Source organism: Aquila chrysaetos, chromosome 11 (genome assembly GCF_900496995.4).
Source record: "Aquila chrysaetos chrysaetos chromosome 11, bAquChr1.4, whole genome shotgun sequence".
NCBI lineage: Eukaryota > Metazoa > Chordata > Aves > Accipitriformes > Accipitridae > Aquila > Aquila chrysaetos.
The window spans coordinates 18,383,403-18,406,571 of NC_044014.1; the positions used below are offsets into that span (position 1 = coordinate 18,383,403).

Sequence of the window (23,169 nt, forward strand, 5' to 3'; positions counted from 1 at the left end):
AATTTCTCAAAAGCAACACTGTAAAGCTACACTAGGCATGACTCACTCTGGCTCCAGCGATGCTCTGAATTTACAATTTCAGATTTGATAATTAAAATCCTGTCTTGTGCAAGTGTTTCTACCTTTGTATTACTAAGTTTTCATACACTCAAGAGAGCAACAGAGGTGGATATACCTAAAAGGTGTGGGATGCCACATGGGGAGGTCCTCTGAAACTTCCCTAGAAGTGACTGGGAACCCTTCTCCAGCAATGCTATTCAGCCTGACTAGTCCAAGCAACTGGATAGCAGAAAATCACAATTAACATATAATAAAAAACATGCACAGACTGATAGATGTAACATTACCAGTATGCAAAAAATTAAAATGAAACAAATTAAGAACTCCAAACATTAAATTCAGATTGTTTATTGTAAACAGAATAACTCTAGCACTCTGTCATACTGGCTGTGTCACATGCACCCAATTCCACATCAACTGCTTAAAATAGCACTTGCAAAAATTACAGTTATGTAATAATAATTTATGGTTTCTTACATAAACTAATTAACAAGCACTAAAATTGAATTACAGTGTATTCTAGGTAGTTTTTTATTGCTTGTAGACACTGCAGCTTTGGATCCATTAAAATGAACCCATTAGTATGCCTGAGTTTATCAAAATTTACTGCTATATCAAACTCAGAAACTGTAAAATGCTGGAGAACACTTAAAAGCAATTAAGAGTTGCTGGAAAACTACATGGGTTTCCACATCCAGTCACAGAATTTTGAAATTCTACATTTTTTTTCCTCTGGAAAACATTATTTGTGAGCTTGTGTTAAATACACTGCTATTCCAATTTATTTATATAATTCATTAAAATTAGAGTTGATAGTACTTCCATGAATATATATATCTCTCTCTATTTATTTTTACACATGATAGAAGCCATTTAATTTTATTCACCGTAAGAGTGGTATGTTTAAATACTAACTCCCAAAATATATATTTTTATAATATGTTGTCAAAACTTTTAATATATATAATACAAATACTTTTACTAAAAGAAAACTATAAACAAAAGCAAAATGCAAGAGGGTAAAAAGCCCATTTTTTGTGAAGGATCCATGAAAAATGTGGTGAACAGAGACACCTTTACTGTTTTTGCTCATACTATGTTTGAGCTACAAAAAAATGCTAGTGGCCTTCCTTGGCAACAGGTTACATCACAAACTATCATCAAATTTATTGAAAAGATGTTGAAATGTGCTGTTAACCTTTAAAACAACTTTTAAATACACTGTATTTATTCAATTAGAAAAGACTCTCAGATAAACACAACTTAAGGCCCTTACTCTGTCAAGCACTCATTTAATTTGGCTTCAGAGCCAGTGTAAGAAAGAACATTGATTCAGAGACAAGGACAACCCTATCGAATATACCAGGATTGTGACATCTAACAACAAGTGTGTCACATCAGGGCCTTAGTTTCACGTTCTTCTACTAAGAAGCAAACTCTCAGTAACACCCCTGATGAGCAGATTTTATATCTTCGGTGCTTTGCATACTCTATCCTGTCTAAATAATTACAATCAATTTTATGCATTAAACAGGTAGGACAACTTAGTAAGAAGGTCCCTTACCTTCTTCTATTTGGGGGCTGTCCCAAGCCTAAGACCACTCTGCAGAAGTCAGAAAACTGGTGAGGGTTAGACACCATATATTGTTTTACCATTTTACTAAATTATGGAATATATATACATATAGTATTTCAGCAAAATTCTTGATCCTTCTGGGTTTTGCGCAGCCTTCTTAAAAGAAGTAGGAACAAACATTTTGTGATGTAACCTGAACCACCACCTGTGCTATAGCAATACTGCTAACCCAGTACTGCACTGTCCCAAATGCCTTCCTGAAGGACAAGAAGGACCCACACATGTATCAGAACAATGATGTATCTGATTCATTACAGGGCCCATATTTGACATTCACCTGTTCTTGAGTCAAGAACTAACATGTACTTAAAGTTATTTGCACTAATAAGTACTTTGCTGGACTGAGACCTAACATAACAAATGAGGCAAGACAGACCGAGTTCTCCATCAGTACATACGCAACTGAGAACAAAAAATTACACCAAATAAAGTATTGTGTATACCAAATGGAAACAATTCACAGTAGCACTGAAAAACTGAACAGGATGCTGACAGTATCAAGAGACTAGGACAACACTTTTGATAACAAAAATAAGATGCACTATTAAAGTGTTTCCAGCATTTTACTAGTTTTAATACAAAATGTCCCCAGACTTGTATAGAAAGATTAAAATCATTCCCGTATCTTCAGTTATTCTCATTATGACAATTCTCTCACTTACTGCTGTGTTGTCAAATCTCCTTCCCCCCCCCCCACTGGTCTTCATAAAACTTAAATAGAAAATATGTTGGTTGCATTAAGGATCAATTAAAAAAGTATCATTCAACACGTCACTTCAAAAAAATGTGAAAGTCTCTATTTTTAAGAAAAGCTGTTGACCCCATCCCAAAAAGGACCTACTTTTCTCATCCCCTCCAGACCCCAATAATCTAATTATTGGGATACTAAACGGTGTTTTTCAGGAGTAACAAGGATATTTCAAGCAATTTTGTTTGCTCTGGAGGGTTATTTTATCAAAATGAAAATTTGAAGGGATTTACTATTTTAAAAATATACTGCATCTACAAGTTTTTTATTATTATTGTTTCAGTTGATTTTGGTTTTCAACAGGTTGTCTGCAATATAAATGACACATAACCACAACTGATTTTTATATACTCTCTATCCCTAACACACAGCTAATGTCAAATGAACCAAGAAGGAATTTGGGACTTTCATAACGGACAGAACCATTTATCCTAATGATCTTTAATAATTTTGTTCATCATGAAGTCCCCTGAAACCATATCAGTACTGATCATTTGCATTTCTTCATCCATTGGGGTTCTTCACAGTTTTGCAGCCATGAAATTGATATGTGGTTTCACCAGTGGAAAGAGCGGCAGACTGCGCTTGAATTCTGTCATATTTTCAATCACACTTGGCTGCAAAGAAGCGTATGCAAGAAAAAGTCTGCTAAATATCTTTAATCAGAAAAGTGAGAAATTCCTCGCTTTTCATTTTAACTGTTGCTACAGCTACATATACACACATCTTTCTTGCTCTTTTCTACAATATTAGTGATTCACACTTCATTATTACAGGATCCCCCAAAATATAGTGTCATTTCTTATGAAATAAATAGTTTCATATTTACTGTAGATAATTTAAAACAATAGCTATAATGCAGTAATTGCCTTACTAATAATGGCAGGAACTTTAGTAAATGCAGAGGTTGTCTTTTCATTTGCAAATTCTATTTCAGAATATCCCACTTATCTTTTGAATATCTGAGGTAAGATCATAAAAACAATGGCAATTCAATGAGCTATTACTTTTAGTTTCAGTAACAAAGTAACTTTTTAATATTTCAGTTATAACGGCTAATATATCCACATATAATTCATACAGAAATTTCCACCCATGGTGATTATTTCACCTATAAGGACTCAATAAGAACACAGATCTAATACCGCATTGCAAAAAGTTAATTACCTATTGGAACAAACTTTACCATCCTTCTTCAAGAAAATTCATTTAACGTCCAGTAAGGGCCCAGTGCTATCATATCTAACCACACAGTGAAATCTGTAATACTTTTATGAATAGAATTTGTCAAATTGCTTCCTCCACAGTTACTTATTAACAGGAATATGCATTAGTATTTTAGGTTTTAAGATAATGACGAGATAGTTGGTTTTGTTGTTCTTGGTTTGGGGTTGGGTTGGTTTTCGTTTTATTTTTTAAACAAAGATGATAAATTTGTTGATGCATATGCATCTTTCTCTTGACACTTGATACATCTGATTATATACAATCAGTATTTTCAGCCAATAACAACCTGTATTTACTCCATAGTGTAGATACGCAGTAGGGTTAACTACTAGTAATAGCTTTCATTTCAATGGAATAGAAGGAACAAAGGCTAACAGGACAGACTATTAAAAAGAAAAAGAAAAAAATAAATCAGGAAAAATCCCTGTTGTTACTGAGGACGACAATGCATGTAGAAAAGAGCTGAAACGTCAGCCCCACAACAGCGTGAATGTCAAGAAGCTTGTTTCTCCTTATAAACTTATATTTAATGATACTAAACTTCCATATTAAGAATAGAGCCTGGGATTTTTTGTGTGTTGTTTCTTTTTACCTGTGGTAGTGGTGGTGCTGGTGCCAGGTTCACATCATTTTGGCATGGAAATTCTCCAACAACAGGGCCTATTTAATATCATCAAAATTAATTCAGGACCATAATTTAATCAGTACCTTTTACATAATAAACTGTTTTCTCTTATAAGACAGGTATCTATATAAAGCACAGGTTATTAATTTTAAAGTATCTCTAAATAAGATTTTCTGAACATTTTGCTTTTACGTTCCATGGCTGTCTTTAGAAATACAAAGAGCTTAATCCATGATTTGACTTGAGAACACATGCTGAGGCAGTTACTTTTATTCATTTTACTTATACATAAAGAGAATGTAGAAATAAAAATTGCTAGTCTACTGATCAATGAATACTTAAACCTGTTTTTCAGTACAAATTATGAGAACAGTAGTAAATGCCAGTGGTATACGCAGCAAGAGCAATGTAACAACAGCACATCTTTTAGTAAGGACATGCCTATGGAGGTGCGGGGGTTAGTCCATGTACCAAAATTCTGGATAGCAACCCCAACTCTTCCTTGCCTGTCCCCATGCATGCCCTACTCCAGTCCCCCCACAACTTCTTCCTGCATCCAGTCCACTTGTCCGTAAGAACTTCTAGTCTTAAATTCCTTAAACCTCCCTTCTACCTCCATACTCAGATTTCAAGCCTAACCTTTACCTTGGGAGTTCAAGTGCGTTCCCCTCCTAAAATCCCAGATCTATACTGCTTCCGATTCTTTTCCACTCTCAGAGAAAATAGTGTGTCTGCCTCCAGGAAGACGGGTTCCCTCTGAGAAGCTTTTTAGCCTTCCTCTTTTGGTTACCCTCTAGAGGATAGGCACCTGCACTTGAAAGAATGCTTATTTGGACTCATGGGAAATGCATTAAAATCCCCATTTCTCTTTCATGGCAGAAGAGAGGCCACGTGCCAGATTAAATGGTTTAAGACAGGGGAGTATGTGGAGAGAATACCTTGCTATAATCTCTGTAAGAGTAACCACTTGTTAGGTCATCTCCCGTGCTCACCCTTGTCTTGGGAAGATACCATTCCAAGCAAATTCTGGCAATATAGTTACTACACTTTAAAAAGTTCTCTCTAGACAGGAAAAATATTAGAGCTATTTCTACTTAGCAATGATTAGTCATGAAAACTGGAAAGATGCTTTGAAGCAAGTCTTCCTTACTCAGCTGCAGAGTTACAATTTCCACAGTACCATAAAAATCAATCATTCTGAGACTGGAAGGAGTTTCATGACAGGCGCACAGCCATCTGCTTCTTTCTGTTCCTACACGCAAGCGTTTAATATTCTTGACTCTGCAACCAGTTACATGTTGAAATTTAAGTCCAATATAAACTGGTGAAAAATCCTCACAAAACAACATAGAAGTTTTTCCTCTCAGCTTATTTATATTAACCAGAAACACTTTTAACCTTTTCTTTCTTGAATTCTAAAACAGAACAACACAGTTTACAATGCACAGCTAATCTAGATTATTTGAAAATAAAACTTAAATAAACTTCGACTTTCTCAAGTTTAAATATAATGTTTGACATTCCCAAAGGATTGGGGTTTTTTGTTTGTTTGTTATGATTATTTTTATTTATTTCCTTTGAGAGTGCTTGAATAAAATTGTGGACATTCATTGCTTGCCAGGGGAAAAAAACCAACAGAAAAAACCACATTGTATTGATAACTACAAATCCTAATTTTGTTTTTCCCTGTAGGACTATACAGAGTTTTATGTTTGTTTTAAAATATCCTGTTGAAAAAAGAAGTGCTATTTTAAGATATATTGTTCTAATATCAGTATAGTTCAGAATGGCTGAAGAACTTGGTCACAAACATCAATCAGAAAATTTGAAGCAGCCATGTGAAGAAAACCCATAAAAAGAAGTACTTTTTCCTCTGAAAGGTATGTAATCTCCAGAGCTGAGTTTTTCTTATAGTGCATTTATATCATGTAACATGGCTGTCTTTAGACTTGCTTGAACAGGAATTGATTAAATACTGTATTCAGCACAATACTTACAGGAATCCATTTCCCTTGCAAGGACGTGTACTGATACCTTGTGTCTTCTGGGAGCATCTATTGCCAACAGCACCTACAGTAAAAAACATCAAGTCCTTCAGGTGTGGGAAGAACCACTCAGACATTACATTTATAAAACAGTAAAAGAATGAGAGCATTTAAATTTTAATTTAACCTTTAAAATGAGGGATAAATTTTGGGATGTCCCTTCAAATATTATTAAAAGTCATTCATACAGTACTTTGAATTATTTTACAATGAATTTAAGAAATTCATGTACTGTTTGGGACTCAGAAAAACTCGAAGTAATAGGAATTTAGCCATTAACTATCATAGTATCAGGAATGTAACCTAAAATCTCTGCAGAATTTTCAATCCCTAGCAGCCTTCTGGAAGTACATCACCCTGAACACAATTATTAAATTCAGCTGGACTAGCTCACCAATCTAGCCAGTTACTTCTGCTCTGGAAAACTGATAATCACATATTGAGCATTAGCGTAAGCAAAATAGTAGAGATTCCTACAAAACCAGAACATGGATACTTGTTCAAGTTATAATTTATTAAACAACAGCTACTGAAATTCCATTTACTAAGTTTGTATTTGCTGCATATCTTCACCCATGCTATCATACTATTAAAAACAAAAAACACAAACCAAAGATGTCAGTGTTCACTGTGCCATGTAAATGAGTTTTAAGCATTAAGACTAAATCTCATAAAAATAGACGGTAATGTTAAAATGACCTTGGATAGTGAAAAGGATAAGACAGAGTACAAGAGAAACCATTTTGAAAGACATTGCCCCCCTCCCCCCCACCAAGAGAGAAAAAAAGAAGACGTAGATGCACACATACCCATGCTTCTTCATAGGCAGAAATTTTTTGATCCAATAGTAAGTTCCAAAGACATATGTCTACATTATTTTTCAAAGTATTCCCTGAGCTATTAGCTGCTCCATAAGTAATAAAACAATATGTACACTTTGCAATATAGTGAATTACTGCCTACAAAATTTGTTACAAAACAGAAAGAATGAGGCCCAATTTACCAGGGGGGTGGGGGGTGGGGCGCAGATGACCCCTAGTATTTCAACTGCTTATATTGGCTATCTGTCTAGCAACTTCATGCTGAGTTGCAATGTACAATTATGTACATCATTATGCTGTTCCTTTGTTTTGCCTAACTATGACAGGAAGAATAAAAAGTTTTGATTTACAGTGAACAAAGATTTAAAAATATCTGTTTCATTCACAATTCACACACATGAAATAAGCTGAATCATTTACTAGTTGAAGAAAAAATAAAACAACAAATTCGCAATTTTAGTCAAGCTTGGTCATAGAGCAGCACATTTTTTATTGACAAAGGATATATGAGACAAGAGGAGAATAAGAGCTGATAAGGGGAAAAAAAACCAAACCAACACACACAACAAAAATCAATCCTTCTCCACAATTTTTACAGTATGCTAGTTGCCACTAAACTAAGTAAGATTCAGGAAACAAAATTATTATTAAGGTATCTCCATCAATCATATCATCTGCCTAGAACTGGCATAAGTATATACTTTCATAGTTCACACAAATAACATCCAGTTATATGTACATCTCTTTCCAAGTAACATTTTAACTACATGACTAACTTACCTTGTAGAACTGTATAATATCATCCTTGGTCAGGGTCTTTAGATAAGCCACTTCAATGTTATCTGCACAACAATAGTAAAAATTAGAACAAGTCTGCAAATCATAGCTGGTTATTAGCACACTACTTATTCAAAGTATATTTCTTTCAAATTCAGATGCTGTAATTGACTGCAAATGATATGCTTTTCATTGTTAACTTGCAAGCTAATACTTGCATCACTAAAAGTGTCATTGGAAGCTTGGCAGAAAATTATACTTCAGTAAGTCCATTTGATTGAACTTACTAAAAAATGCATGTTTGAAGAATACTGATTGCACTGTATGTTATTCAGTAGCTAAAAAAAGATATGCCTGCTTCTGTATATTATCTTCAAATCAATGTTACACATTTCTAATGCAGACTGATTATAGATGGCTTTTATTCACAGTTAGGATACAGGATGGTAAGATGTGCTTTAGCAGGATATACTTTTAAACAAATGTAAGGAATGGTGCCTATATCATACGTGTTAAGAAATAATCACCTTTAAGATACCTGGGGACAATGTGTCTCAGTAGCTACATCGCTTCATCTAAATTAAATTGTAATGAACTGATCATGTAATATTATTACTGCATAAGCAGGAATGTTTTTTGTTGTAGGCATGCTTGCTTTTCTTAGGGTTAGCCAGATCAAGAAAGAAATGTGTACAAGAGAACAAATATGCAGCTAACAAGTGTGTGAGGCAGGCTATAAGTAATTAATATGAAGTTCTACATAGAGGAAATAAAAAACAAACAAACAAACAACAAAAACAACACAGTTTGGAAAATTAGATGACATTGGGAGAAAATTTTTAAATTAAGTAAAACAGTAGAAGTAGAAATAATAAAAATGTTAAAACCTGAAGAAAAAACCCTTTCACTTCTTAAGGCTGGAATATGAATTTCTGATTGTGACGATTTTAGTCATATTAGAATCATTAATGAAATAAAATTACTAGTGGGTAGTGGGGAATTAAAGACATAAAAGCCAAGGGAAATAATAAGTTGAGAGAGATTTAGATATGAAAGTTATGGCTGCAGCTGGAAGTAAGAAATTCCAGAGAGATAATACAGATCCAAGTATGGTAAAAACAGAAACACTGAAGGCAGAGAAAAATTAAACTGTTTCAGCAGACACAAAAAAAGTACTTGAGGGGATAAGTTTCCACGTCACTCCTTACACTCAGGCATGAAACCTCGTCAGTAGCTCTTACTCTCTCAAGACCAAGCTAGATGACAAAATTCTTCATCATTAAAACAGTTCAGTTAGTCATTATCAACCAAAAAGACTGTATTTGCTATTGTAGAAGGCCAATACTGTGCACGTAAAGCAGAAGAGAAGTCACAGGATACAGACAGAGTTTTATGTAGGAAGCATATTATGCATGGAAGATGGAAAATTATAGCTGTGAATAAGAGTCGAGAGATGAAAATGTGAGGAAAAGCTGATCTGTACCTAAAACTGATGATTTTTTTTTTACGTTAGAAACTCTATTACTAATATACCTCAGTATTTTTTATTAGAAATCTTCAAACGATGAAAAAGGGAAAAATACAACTTAAATACTATGTAGGATCACAATGTAAGTAACTGTCAGTCCATTTTCAGTAATAACACTAGAAGTTGGTTCTCAATTGGTCTTCTACAAGCCTGTAATCTTCAAAGTATCATGGATGAAAAAAAAACCAAAAACAAACAAACCAAAAAAACCCAAACAAACCCAAATTAATGTTTCTTCGAGCCTACTCTAAGCTGATACAGGTCGCATGTTAGTTAAGATACCCGCTGTTGCCTCTGCCATCGCCACCTTGAAAGAACTGTGCAATGGGAAGAGGAATAGGGTTCATATGAATGTGCGCACTTTCAGGAATGTCAAAGTGTATTTGAATGCATCTCAGTCAAGTATTATGCACATATGTAATACAGACATCTGAATATCACAGAAAGAAATTTGAGCTTATGCAACATCAACATTTGCATTCAAACCACTTCCAATCCTTGACCTACTCTATGTCTCACTGAGCCTTAAGGGAAAGGACGGAAGATCAATGAAGCATTTGCCAACCCCCATCATATAGTGAACATCAGGGAACACATTTATCCTCTATTACTAAAGGCTCCCACAGCAATGAGAGCACAGGCTCCACAAATGAGGTTATTTTCTCAGGGCAGAAGGAAGAAATACAATTTACAGGACACAAATCACCAAGAAGTATATTAAATTATGCACAGGCTATGTAAAAGTTTAAGTTGCTCCCAAATTAATATGACACTCAACAGTCACAAGTGTAGCCAAACTACAGCATTCAGTTTTAAAGGAATTATAATTTGTCTTACCTCTGTCAAAGTTATACTGCTGGGAAATTATTTCTCCCCAATATTTAGCACATTCCGCAGACAGCTTCTTTGGTTTGTCTAGACGACGAATTGCTAAAGCTTGGATGTGTTTTTGGAAGGCCTCTTCTGTCATATCTTCTATACATTTCTCCATAGTTTTTAAGAATGCTTCAACTCTGCTTTCCAGATAGTGTGGTGGCTTTTCAGATTGGATAATAAATCGCAGTCCTTGTATGCCATTTGCCCGACGTGGACCACTGAACACAATGTAACCTTGGCAAAACAAGAATAGTCACAAATTAAAAGAAATACCTTGTTTCAGCATTAAGTTTGCCAAACATGGCATGTTTGACAGGAATGCAATTTTATGAAATAATGCAGGTTTTCAAAATATGCTACTGTTTTTGGGGGGTTTTTTTTGGTTTTTTGGTTTTTTTTTAAAACATCTTTATTTCACTGAGGTAAATATCAGTTCAGGGGAGGGGTGAGGAGGAGATGAGGCAGACCAAGACAGAACAAAAGGGATTTTGTCATCAGGATTAGGTAACCAGAAATTAAGCTGTACTCTAGTGCTTCATTAGACTCAACATCAGGAACTTATTATTATTTTTTCATAACATCTAATCTGAATTCTCTTTGCTGCAATGTAAGACCACTATTTCTCATCTTATCAATTAGATACAAAGAAAATATTATTTCCTTCCTTTCTGGTGCAGCTTTTACTTATCTGAACAACTAAGCCTCTCTTCCATCTTCTTCCCCTCTTTCAATAACTAATCTGCACATTTCAGTCTTTCAAATGTTGTTTTATAGCTCTCTAATCATTCCTTGATGCTCATGTCAAAACTGGATACAGTATTTCAAAGTCCTTACCTGAACAATATAGAAGTATTATTGTGTTTGCATCTTGGAAGCTCCCATTTATATATAAACCAGTGTTTTACACAGCAGCATTACACCACTGATTTATGTTCTACTTCCTATCTACTGTAACCTGTAGATTGTTTTCTACAGAACTGCTATCTAGCCAGTTGCTTCTTAGCTTGTATCTGTGCCATTGATTATTCCTGCCAAACTGTTCCTAACAAATTGCATCTTATCTTCATTCAAGTCATGTTTCCAAAATGTCAAGCTAATTTTGAGTTCTATCTTCCCACACACTTGCAGCCTCTCCCAGCTTAGTATTATCTGAAGATTTAGTAAGCATATTCACTCTTCTATCATCCAGAGTTTTGATGAAAATACTAAATAGCATTGGATCACAATAGAGCTCTGTAAAACACCATTTTTCAAATGGGCGAATCTATTCTCCAGTCATGACTTTCCAAACAGTCTTGCATCCAAATGTGTCGCACTCCCACCTAGGCACTCTCTCTAGCTTGTTTGAGAATATTACGTGCCTTTCATACTATCAAGACAAGACTTACAACATCACCACTTCCATCCATACAGCCAAACTCTGTTTGTATATAAAAAAAGTTTGGTCAGTTTGACCCGAGTTTGTCCAGTAATAGTTTCTCAGTTATCTTCTATGAATTTAGAACTGATTTGATAATTCTAACTCCTGGAAAATACGGAATAAGTTAGCTGACTGATGGGTAATTTCCCTGCTCTTCTCTTTCCTTTTTTAAGGAAACATATAGCATTTACCCATGTTTATTTTTTCCAGTACCTCATCTATCATCCACAAATTCTCAGCTATAAGACTTTTAATTCCAGGATTTCATAATTTTGGTTTTCGTTATGTGTTTTTTTTTTTTTTTTTTTTTTTTTAAATGAATGTAGAGTTCATCATGCCTGAACTCTTTAAAAGCTTCTAATTTACCTGAACAACTTTTAATCTGTTATTTTTCAGTTCAAAGGTAAGCCTTGGACTTTGATCGCCAGTATTTATTTTGGAAATCATCTCGTCACAGTTGACATTTTAAGTGAAAACTAACAAATCCATCCTAAAACATTTTTTGGTGGTTCCCCCCCCCCTTGACAATTTTTCTCTTCCTCTTTCTCGTACTGCTAAAGCATTTATTGAATGAGTTCTTGTTACTACTTCTACTGTTTAGCAAACTGCTAACTCCTGAACTTCTTTTTCTCTTCACTTTCTCAGAGATCTTATTAACAATTCCATGAACTGTATTGAATTTTGCTGGTATTTCTACTGTCTTCCCTCCTAAGTCTTGTGAGCTCTATCATTTGGCAGTTATGCAGTGCTGGACACACCCTCACTTGTTCCCTGCCTCCTCTTTAGCTGTTACCTCCAACTTCTATACAAAACCTGCCACCAGCACATTCCAAAATCCTGCTAAATAACCTGGGTCCTGCCCTATTTTCAGCAGGTATCTAGATGGTTAAAATCCCTATGATGAATATGGTATGGCTGATTCTGCTAGTTGTTCACAGAAAGTCTACTCTTGCCTGATCTCCCTGGTAGTTCATGGTTATCACACCGAGACACTCCCCTGCCTCTCACCTTTGGAAAAACTGTACTCCTCCTCATTAGTATTTCAGTCACGCAAACTGTCACGCAGTCTGTCTCTCGTTGTTATCCTGGTTTGGAATAACCTTACTAGTTCTCAGTCTTACTGGTTCAGGTAACAATTATTTGTACTTATTGGTTAACAGCCGTGTTCTTAAAAAGCCTGAAATGTATTTAGGTCTTCACCAACATGGCAGCTTACCATTACCCACACAGCAGTATTCCTAAGATAGGGCTTATGAATCATCAAGTACACCTGGAAGTAGGATCACACGCAGAAAAGACCAAACTGATTCTTTAAGAAGAGCTAAAATTTAGGAAACTGACCTAATGTCCTTTTGGTAAAAATTCTAGATATGAAGTTTTCTGTACAGTGATCAAACTTTTTTTTAAGCCAGAGTTAGTTTCAGATATTTCAGACTTATCTTAAAAATTATGCTTGCTGCTTCTCAATTTAGAGTCTGTGCACAGTAACATTCATTTGAGTCATCATCTGTTAAAATGATTTACATTTACCAAGTGCCCTTTAAATGGCACTCACTAAGCAGGGAAAGAACACCTCATCATATCTCATGTAAGTGTGTGAGTATGCGTGCATGTGTGTATACAGAGACATAATCACTATGGGAAAATTTACCTAATTGTTCCTTGGTGCGCAGAGTATTGAAGCATGGTTCTGAGATAATCTGACAAAAGAGCTCCAAAAACATATTCTCAGAAGTGCTCTGCATGTCTGTCTGGTAATATATTTCAATGCCACAATTGTTATGAACTTCATTTCTCTGTTGATATACAAACCAACCTCCTAAAAGACAAAGTTGAAACATTTAAGTTCATTAAAATGTACATTCTTATTGTCCACAATTAAAAAGATAATGTTCTATCACTTGTGGAATGGAATTATAATAAATGGTTTAGGACTGTTAAAGCAGAATTTCCACTAGCAGCATACTCTTCATGAAACAAGAAAAGATTATTTTAACACATTGAAATGTCATAGCTTGAGCATATCAACAAGTAAATTGAAACTGGCTGATTCTCCTTAAGCAAGTATTTTTGGAACTGAGTGGAATTTTGCATTACCTCTACTGTGTAAATAGTTTCTAAAAACAATTTGTCAGAAACATTTATGAACATTAAAAATAATTCAGCATCTAATACCAATAGCTTCTTTGGTATATGGTAGCTTCCACAAGCTGATGATCAGCTATGGGTAAGGGGCTTTGGTAAGCCCCTTACCAAAGGGGTATAGCTTTGGTAAGGGGTATAGCTACATATGTCATCATTCCTGTATAACTCCCAGCAATTCCTTAAACCTCCTTTCTTATAAGACTTTTTTGCACAACAGAAGTAAAATCATACACAAACACCATGAGACCAAAAGAATTTGTATTAGAAAAAAACAGTTACTCGTGTAAGAGCTTTTAGTTTTCTCAAAAAGCAAGAGTAACTCAGGACAATCCTTCACTGAATGGTCAATTAATACTTGAAAGTGCTCAAAGAATGGTGCTTATTCAAATGTGTATACTATGTGTAGCAGAGTGTGGGGCAGAGCTCTTCTTTCCACAAATCATACTGAGTGAATTAGGATTGAATCACAGAATCATGGAGTCATAGAATGGTTTGGGTTGGAAGGGACCTTAAAGATCATCTAGTTCCAATCCCCAAGTCGTCCAATTTACATACACAGATTAAGAATGAAATCAAATTCCTTTTCAGGTACACCAGAGAGATGATGTATTAGTGCACAATTTTATTAACAAAACCACACCCTAACTGTATTTTTAAATTTAAAGTTTAAAATAATTTGAAGTAAGTCTGATTTCAAAACAAGCTCCTCTCAACAGAATAATATTAATTTTAAAATGCCACTAGCAAACAGAGAATCTCAATTTAATGTGTATTAAAAAATTGTAAATAAATCATTTAACTTACTGTCAGGAAGTTGCACTTCTCTGTATCTCACTAACTGACTGGGAAGAAGTGGCTTTGTATGAGCGTGCTCAATGAGAGTGTCCTCAACCATCTGCATAATTCCTAATGCAGCCTGGAAGAGAAAACATAGGAAGACTTTTAATGATCATTAGTTATTCTGTACCTAACAGCAGGGTAAGACTTTCCAATTGTTGATGGTGACATGAGAGAAAAGAAAAAAGGAAAAAAAAAAAAAAAAAATCAGGAATAGAAAATAGGGATATTGTAATTTAACAAAAATACAGCAGAAGTTAAGTAGATAAGAGGAAGTGGGGGCTGGGGAGGGGGGCAAGGGGTTTGTGGGTTTTTTTCCACATTTATCTTATCTATGTGTTTAACTACTACTCCTCCCCAATGTTTCTGAAATTAAAGTTCAATGGGCTTTTTTTTTCCCCCTTTCCCTTCACCACTTTGATGTACTCATCTTTCTAAGTTTGAAAATGAGATACCTACAATGTACATTTGCAAAGCGAATGACATTTCAGCAGATCCAATTTTAAGAAAACAAATTAATGGTTAAGTTCAAACATGCATTCCATTGATGTGCTAGTAGTATTAGGACTCACTGCCCAGATACTTTCTTTTATTTGCTGGATTAAAATAATAATAATTAAAAAATAATAAATAGTGAAAAAATTAAAAATCGTTAGTTTCATTCAACGATTTAACTTCAAAAGCTTTACCTGTTAAGTCTTATGTGTTCTTGTAGCCTGCATACTGGAAATGACAGTAACTTGCTACAAAGTAGTTTTGGCTGAAAGCCTAAATCTCTTAGTCTGCACTGCCACAAACTCACAACACAAATGATCTTATCAAAAATATGCAAAAGGTCTGGAAACTTAATAAACACTAGTGCCCTCCCCACCCCCCAAAACCCCCACCCGGTATCAAAGACAAAAAGATTGAGGTCTAACAAAACACACTTTGAAAGGTTAGAGAAAAATATATTCTTCCAATTGAGTCACCATATTAAAACAAAATATTAGCAACAAGACTGTTCAGACAGATATTCTGAACAGGATTAGTTTACTATTCACCCACTAGCAGCAAATAAATAAAAGGAACAGTCAAAAACCAAATATGAGAATGAAATTAATTCAAGAAGAAATAGGAATTTTAAGCAGCTAGATAGGTCTAATTTTTCAAAAAGTACAGATTCACTAAAAAATTTTTCAGTATTGAAAGGCGTCACAAGAGTATGTAAATTTTTATTTAATTTTAGTCAGAAAAAATTCTTAGATGCAGGTTAAAATTTCTGAGATTTGTCAGTGATGATCACATCATGGACACTGAAGGACAGTAATTTCCTACTGGCATCTATTAGGGAGTTTGCAGATCATTTCTAAACATTACATAGCTATGGGTATAACAGTACATACATCCTTCCCAGTTCTCTAGCTGTAGGATTCCTCAATAGCCACCCATTACGCCAACTAAAGAATGCATTTTTCTGCTATGACTGCATCATCATGGAAATCTAAAAAACCTGGTCATTCAGTTATATTTCAGAAGGAACTGACTTTCATATACAAATGTGTAAGAAATCAGGAAGGAAAAAAGTGAGACTATTTTTTTATATTTCTCCACATGAAAAATACTCCATGAAATTAAAAAAAAAAAAATTTAGATACATCCTTGAAAAAGAAAACTTTGTGCATCCAGTGCTATTGGCTCCTTCATCTTTTTATTTTTCCCCTCCTTACTAGTTAACTTTCTTGTCCATACATGCAGCAGTCACTAGCAGTGTTTATAACACCTCCTGCTAGTAAAGTATCATAGAGCTGGTATAACATTGCTATACCAGCCCTACAAAAAAAAAGAGTGCAAAAATGTACAAGGTGCTACATTTTGTATTGGTATATATGTTCAAATATTTGGTTATATTTTCTATGCAAATACAAACCATTATTATTTTAATGAAAGATAGAACAAACATTTTCTGATTTTTACTCCCAAAAAGACACAAATGAGGGGAGCTGACACTTATTTTTATGGCCCACCATTCCTGTTTAGTTTTGTGCAAAGTACTTCAAGGTGGAAGGATCCTGGATTCTTAAATCTTTGCTAGTTAGCCTGACACTTTCAAATGGAAAAGCAGGATCTGCAGCACATCATTCCTTATGCAGCTTGATCACATCACAGTAATGACATGCAACATAGACTTTAAAATATTTGGATCGTAAGTTGTTTTTTATTAAATTTCCAAGAGCAATACAAGGGCAGCAGTTAGCCTAATAAATCTAAAGTGGAAAAAATGACACTGATACTCCCATAAAGATAAAAAAGTACGAAGTCAAATTATGAAATCACATTTGGCAAAACTGCTTTAAGATCTGAGAAGATTAAACCAGTCTTCCATTTTTTTTTATGCTGCTTTTAAATAAAAACTGTTTTATTAAAGAAAGTATCACACCAACCTGTTTTGTTATATTGCCATGGAGAAGAGCTTCAATGTGTAACCGTGACAACAGTTGAGCTATAAAGGCCTTGAGGCGGGGAAGAGTGACATCTAGAATAGATATTTAGACAGTTAAATCAATTACATGCATTTTTACATTAAAAAGTACCTAACTCATCATTAGATCTGGTGCATTTCTTAGAGGAGGAGAAACTCATCATCATGAAAAAGTGAATCTCTCCTTAAAAATGCAACATTGGAAAGTTTCCAGGTCTAAATAGCAGCACTCATCATATAGTTCATTTCACTTAGAATTCACTTGCCATCTGACCCAGTTTCCAAAAAGAAAAGAAAAAAAAGAAAAAGCCTTCTTTCCAATCATGCTGAACAAACATTCATTCTCCAGAGAAAACAGTTGCAATCATTCAGGTGGCATTCCAAGATAAAGCCTTAGTTATTAACTAAACAAGCAGCACATAGTTTATAATGCTCAAGAAACACACTATGCATTTACCATCTAGACTAAAAAAGAACCTCAACTCAAATATGGTGTTTTGATATTATCTTTGTAACAAACAATACACAAGAAAAATATTTTTGCAATATATCCCAAAGTACACATACACACATATTCTATGCTAACCTGTCTTTGCAAAGTAGTTTTCATATATAATGCAAAGTATAGTTTAACATACATAAGCAATGGAATAAGAGAGGAAGGATGGTTGAATGGCTGGGGTATTCATCCCAAAGTCAACATCTCCATTCTTAATTCCCTGACACTACAAGAATACCCACACTGTATCACCAAATCTATTAATTTCTCATTCTGTCATTTTATCAACTGAAACAAAAACTAACAATACTCGTATTTAACAAAAAGTTTTGAAAAGACAAGTGCAATCAAGATTATAAGGTCACTCAGTTATTCAGTGGGGGATGCATACATATCTAACAGATTTCATTTGTATTAGAAAAACCTATACCACGCTTATCAGTCTTTCCCTCTCTTAAGAGGTAACTGACCACCAGTAAAAAATTCATTCCCACATTCTTCCCTGATTCCAAATCAACCTTTTATTGGTGTATAACTCTAATCTTAATTTTTGCCCCTAGAATTGCTTATTAATAGTGCAAAAAGATTATGGTCACATTGAGTGTGAGAGGGGAAAAGAGAAAAAAAAAATCGTGCATAAATCTCCTGTATTTCAAGTAGATTTCCAGCAGTGCTAAGTAGACAGCATTCCTTTCCAGCATTCCATTTTTAGCCATTCTTATGCTAAATACAGTAGCATTAATCTTATAAAGACAACTTACACAAGGAACAGAAAACCTCTTATTTTTTTCAAAATTCAGTAGTCATTAAAAAAAAGGAGTGACCTACATATAGCTGAATCCACTGCCATGAAAATCAGCGTTAGTCTTGTCATTGACTTCACAGGTAGCACTGGCACCACTGCTAATCTCAGAGATACCTGCAATCATTCATGAAACTATACAACTAAACATTTATATTTCTATCCTGGAGCAATCCGGTAGAAAAAACACAGCCCTGTGCAGCTAGCTCAGGGCATCTATAGAGGCTATCTTAATGAAGCCGTTTTCAGCATCACAACTTTGACAAGTATGGTATGTGTCAAGTCTTTGACAACTATGGATATGTATTCTGAATCCAATCCCTCAAATAAATACAAAATCCAGATATTCTTCTTGAAAAGAACGTCTCAGTTTATTCCAAGAAGATCTTACAAGATATTTTGCAAACTGTCCAGTAACAGCCTTTTGTTGTAACACAGTAAGATACAGGTAGGGAAGAGTTCTTCAGCTATTACTAAATTCAATTAAAACTCCTAATTTGAAATTTCTTCTGCCTCCAAATATAGGGGGCACCTGCTCTTTGTTAAGAACCACAATATTGTTTATTACCATTATTGCCTACAGTTCTTTATTGTCTACAGAGACAGGAGTGAGGATTCCCTGATAATGGAAAAAACAAAACAGTATGCACATTTGTAAGTACAATGCAGATACACTCCAATGTGTCTGCAAGATGTCAATTAGAGCCAAATGATTTTAGCAGAGTTGGTTAAGCACTGGATTCACCATACCCAGGCTCATGCCCAAAAGCCTGAACTTTTACCTGCAAGTTTTGCCATTTGAGGCCTTTTGCCTGAACTACTATACTTGCTAGAAACTGGAGGACAACTGCAGAGGCACCAACATCCACCAGCATCAGCTCAGGTCTGACACTGCAGGGGCTTCACTTGAATAATGGGTAGAGTTCAAAATAGGTACCTTAATTACTTTAGTAACAAGACATTTTCCATAAGAAAAAAATAAAATAATTAAGTTTAAAACTGGCAGATCATTACCATCTAGAGCTTCTTTTAATTCATCTTTGGTCCAAGCAACTTCTGTCATCAGGAGTCGGAGATAATACATTGCATGCTGGTGAGGCTGTTCAGCCCTGAAGTTGTTAAGTGATCTCATGTACTAAAACAAAATAATTAAGTTCAAATTATAGAACTCTATTTCTAAACTTAAAATATTAACCTTGTACTCTCAACTTTGTGTATCATCAAAAAGATACATTCAAATGTCAGGAACATTCTCTTGCTTGTTAGACTTGTTAAAAAACCGTGTTAAATTACCTTAGTAATAATGTGGGCTTCTGAGCCCATGTGTTAAGCAGTAACCATTAAGATAGTTGAAATAACCATGGAATCAAACTTGTCTATAAAATTAATGGCTGGAAATCATATTATTGCAGTTAGACCTAAATAAGTATTTAGATCAAGTTACTCTACCCAGGAAATACATATTCTGTGATGACTGTCTGTGGGTGGGGTGGGGAAATATCGCTAAGAGAAAATGTATTTTTCTCCCAGTTGCTTCCCTGGACTGACTTGGTTAGAAAAATACAGGAGCATCTGGGAAATTCTTTGCATTCTTTGCCTGGATAAAGGAGGCATGAGAGAAGAATCAGTGAGCTTCTCCAAAGAAACTCCTTTCTAGTCCACCTTTACAAAATAAGAAGAACCTTTTTCCTCTACCAGAGGAACTGGAAAGTGCAAACCAACGGATTTGGCAAGCTGGGATCATTTCAAGTAAAATAATTTCATAGCACATGAGTGAGAAACAGCGAGCATGAAGGTGCTGAGGATGCATCCTTCTATCTGTTCCAAACAGAAACTAGAAGCTGATATCTCTCTTATCTGTTAGGTGTAGTCATGAGGGGAAAAACTGCAATTCTTGATTTGACTTTTTTGTATTTTGTCTTATTTTACATACACAAAAGGCCTATGTAACACAAGTCTATAGAATGACAAAACATGCATAATACAGAAAAGATCAAGTGAACTGTAAAGACAATCAGGGAAACACCTTAAACTAAAAGAAAATCATCCAAAACAGATCATTCACAGATCCATGAGTTGGGTTTTTGTACCTTGACATTTGTCACATCCAGTTAAAACTTTCCAGGCAATTAATGTATCTTAGGTACACAGAGCCCTAAATAAAGTGCTGTTATAATAAATCCACCTCATGTTTGATGTCTACCTGCTTAGAATTTCCTACTAAATAGTAATGAACTAAAGATGGCCCTGGTGTCTGTCTAGGCCAGTCACTTGTTCAAAAAATCACCAGCAGCAGAAGATTGAAGTAAGACTTTAGCAAGCATGGGGTGATCTTCCTTGCAACCCTAGCTGTCTCATCTACTGCACGCTATTTGCAAGCTTTCTGGGCCAGAAGTCAGTCCATTCCCCACCACCAGTCTAATCCTTGTGCACTCATTTATACCTCCACAACAACTCATTGCTATGAGTGCCAATATCTAATTTGTTAATTTCCTTTGTTTTACCTGTCCTGCTCTAAAGAAAGAACCAGAACAACAATTATGTATCTTGTTTGGCTGAGCAAATGTAATCACTGTTCATAAATGTACTTCAGGAGCTAAAAAAAATAATTTGACATTCCATATATCTAGATCAGTCATTAAATTTAGGAAGTGAGACTTTCAGAAGTCAGCATGTACTTAACCAGCAGGTTACTTTTGCACCAAAGGATCTTGGCCCAGGAGCAGAGCTCCTCTTCACATCTGGGGAGAAGAAATGTTGCAAATCTTTTCAACACTTCCTTTCCCCCTTCATCCATTTTCCCCTTCTTCTATGGCTAGAGCCCACTGGGGTCTTTCCAAATTGTAAAACAGGATATAAAGTTAAGATTTCCCCCCCCATCCCCCTTCTTAGATTTCTACTTCTATCAAAGCAAGTTGCAAACCCTTGATCAATCATAAGACAGACCTACTGAAAGAATATTCCAGAGCCAGTTATTTTTAACCAAAGAATGTAATACAAACACTACAGAAAATTCATGGCCACAAAAAAGACAAAAAAAAAAAGCTTCTGCAGTCCCAATGAGGCAGAATTTCACTCTCTATTTCCACGGATCATCAGCCCTCAGATTTCATTTCAAGTCAATGCATTCCATTTTAAATTACTCCAAAATGTAAATTTCTCATGTAGCTTACCGCTTCCTTGATAATTTCAAATCGTTTTTCATCAATCTCAAAAGTAGCCATTTTCTCAATGATCTTCTTGAGCAAGATATGTTGCTTGTCATTATAACCTTTTACAGAAAGCTATGGAAAAAGTGCATAATTTGCTTTAAATGTGGAAGATAAAAAGAATAAAACAATTACCAAGTCTTGTATAATTCAATGAACAATACACTTTTCAACACTTACTCTGAATTCAACATTATTCAACATGAACTCATTCTGAAATAAAATCCCTTTACCCATCAAAAGATAACTAATGAATATAATACTGCATATTTGCCCAGCAGTTATGAATGCAGAGGATTAATGTCATTTCATGTCAATGTAAGCAAATTGTACTCTGAATGCAGATTTTTAATGATTACAAGTATTGAGTCCAGTCACTAAACAGTACATCTGGAGTACTGAAATGGTTTCACTCTAGGTTTTTCATTTTAGTAATGAAATCTGGATTGACAGCCTGTTTAAATATTCCCTCCAATTTACTTTTAACCTTGCTGCACATTTATCTTGTTGCTCAAAAAAATATTTTACATAACTAAGCAGTACTACAAGAAAAGGGGTACTATCAACAGCAGCACAATTTATAAGCAGGATGGTGCTGGGCTGAAACACCAAGGTAGTTAGTCTACAATCATAATGAGATATTGATCTGATCATACCCATTTTTTCGGAAGTATATATGAAATAAACTTGGTCATTAAAAAAAAACAACACCAAACAACACAGGAACTTAAAAATGACTATATGATTGCATCAAGCTACAGAAAGTTTGCCTACTGAAAAAAGGCATTTGGAAGGCCTTTGGGGGGGAAAAACAACTTCAAAATTTGGTATCTCAAAATGAGAATTTAATTGGATTTGTGCAGTTTAATTATTAAAGGTAAAACTACATTTTAGGACACAAACCAACATATATTCCTGCTTTCCAGTAGGAAGAATTCTTTCTTCTGCAGTTACTGAAACATACCTGAACCATGAATTTGAAGAAAAAGCTATCATAAATGGATTTGACAAAGGCTCGTATTCTAAATTAGCCTAAAAACCCAAATTGTTCAACAGTCACCATGGGTGACTGTTTTCAGTGTAGCATCTGTCCTTGCTTAAAGTATCAACATTTTACAGTTACACCTATTGACTATAAAACTTCTCACAATATAGAAAAGAATATTAGAAGTTCCCAGACATCAGAATGAAGTAAACTGATTTAATACATGAAAATAGAATCTTTAGAGTAGAAGAATATAAAGACCCTACAAAAAAACAGCTAACATTTAAAATAACTCTAAACTTCTAAACTGTGACTAAAAATTAAGAAAATTACACACAGACATCCACCCCTGCCTTTTCTTTTTAAAGGAATTAACTCTGACCATGGAAACACCAGCAAGCTTTGAAACTGAGAACAGATAACCATGTTTGCAGTAAGTTAAGTGAATGCTACCAGGAAATTATATTT

The 23,169-nt window shown here is 34.8% G+C and overlaps 1 protein-coding gene across 4 annotated transcripts in view; it reads right to left on the reverse strand.

Moving 5' to 3' along the window:
- Positions 1-392: 392 nt before the first annotated feature.
- Positions 393-23,169, reverse strand: part of IDE (insulin degrading enzyme) — a 71,888-nt gene continuing 49,111 nt past the window's right edge. For all 4 annotated transcript variants that reach the window (XM_030029869.2, XM_030029870.2, XM_030029868.2 and 1 more), the window contains exons 16-25: positions 21,681-21,791; positions 19,522-19,642; positions 17,169-17,260; positions 14,713-14,824; positions 13,415-13,582; positions 10,305-10,577; positions 7,943-8,004; positions 6,294-6,366; positions 4,264-4,331; positions 393-3,061 (exon numbers count right to left, since the gene is read on the reverse strand). In XM_030029869.2, coding sequence (XP_029885729.1) covers positions 2,966-3,061; positions 4,264-4,331; positions 6,294-6,366; positions 7,943-8,004; positions 10,305-10,577; positions 13,415-13,582; positions 14,713-14,824; positions 17,169-17,260; positions 19,522-19,642; positions 21,681-21,791 — 1,176 coding nt within the window. In that variant the 3' untranslated portion in view covers positions 393-2,965. The remainder of the gene's footprint in view (positions 3,062-4,263; positions 4,332-6,293; positions 6,367-7,942; positions 8,005-10,304; positions 10,578-13,414; positions 13,583-14,712; positions 14,825-17,168; positions 17,261-19,521; positions 19,643-21,680; positions 21,792-23,169) is intronic.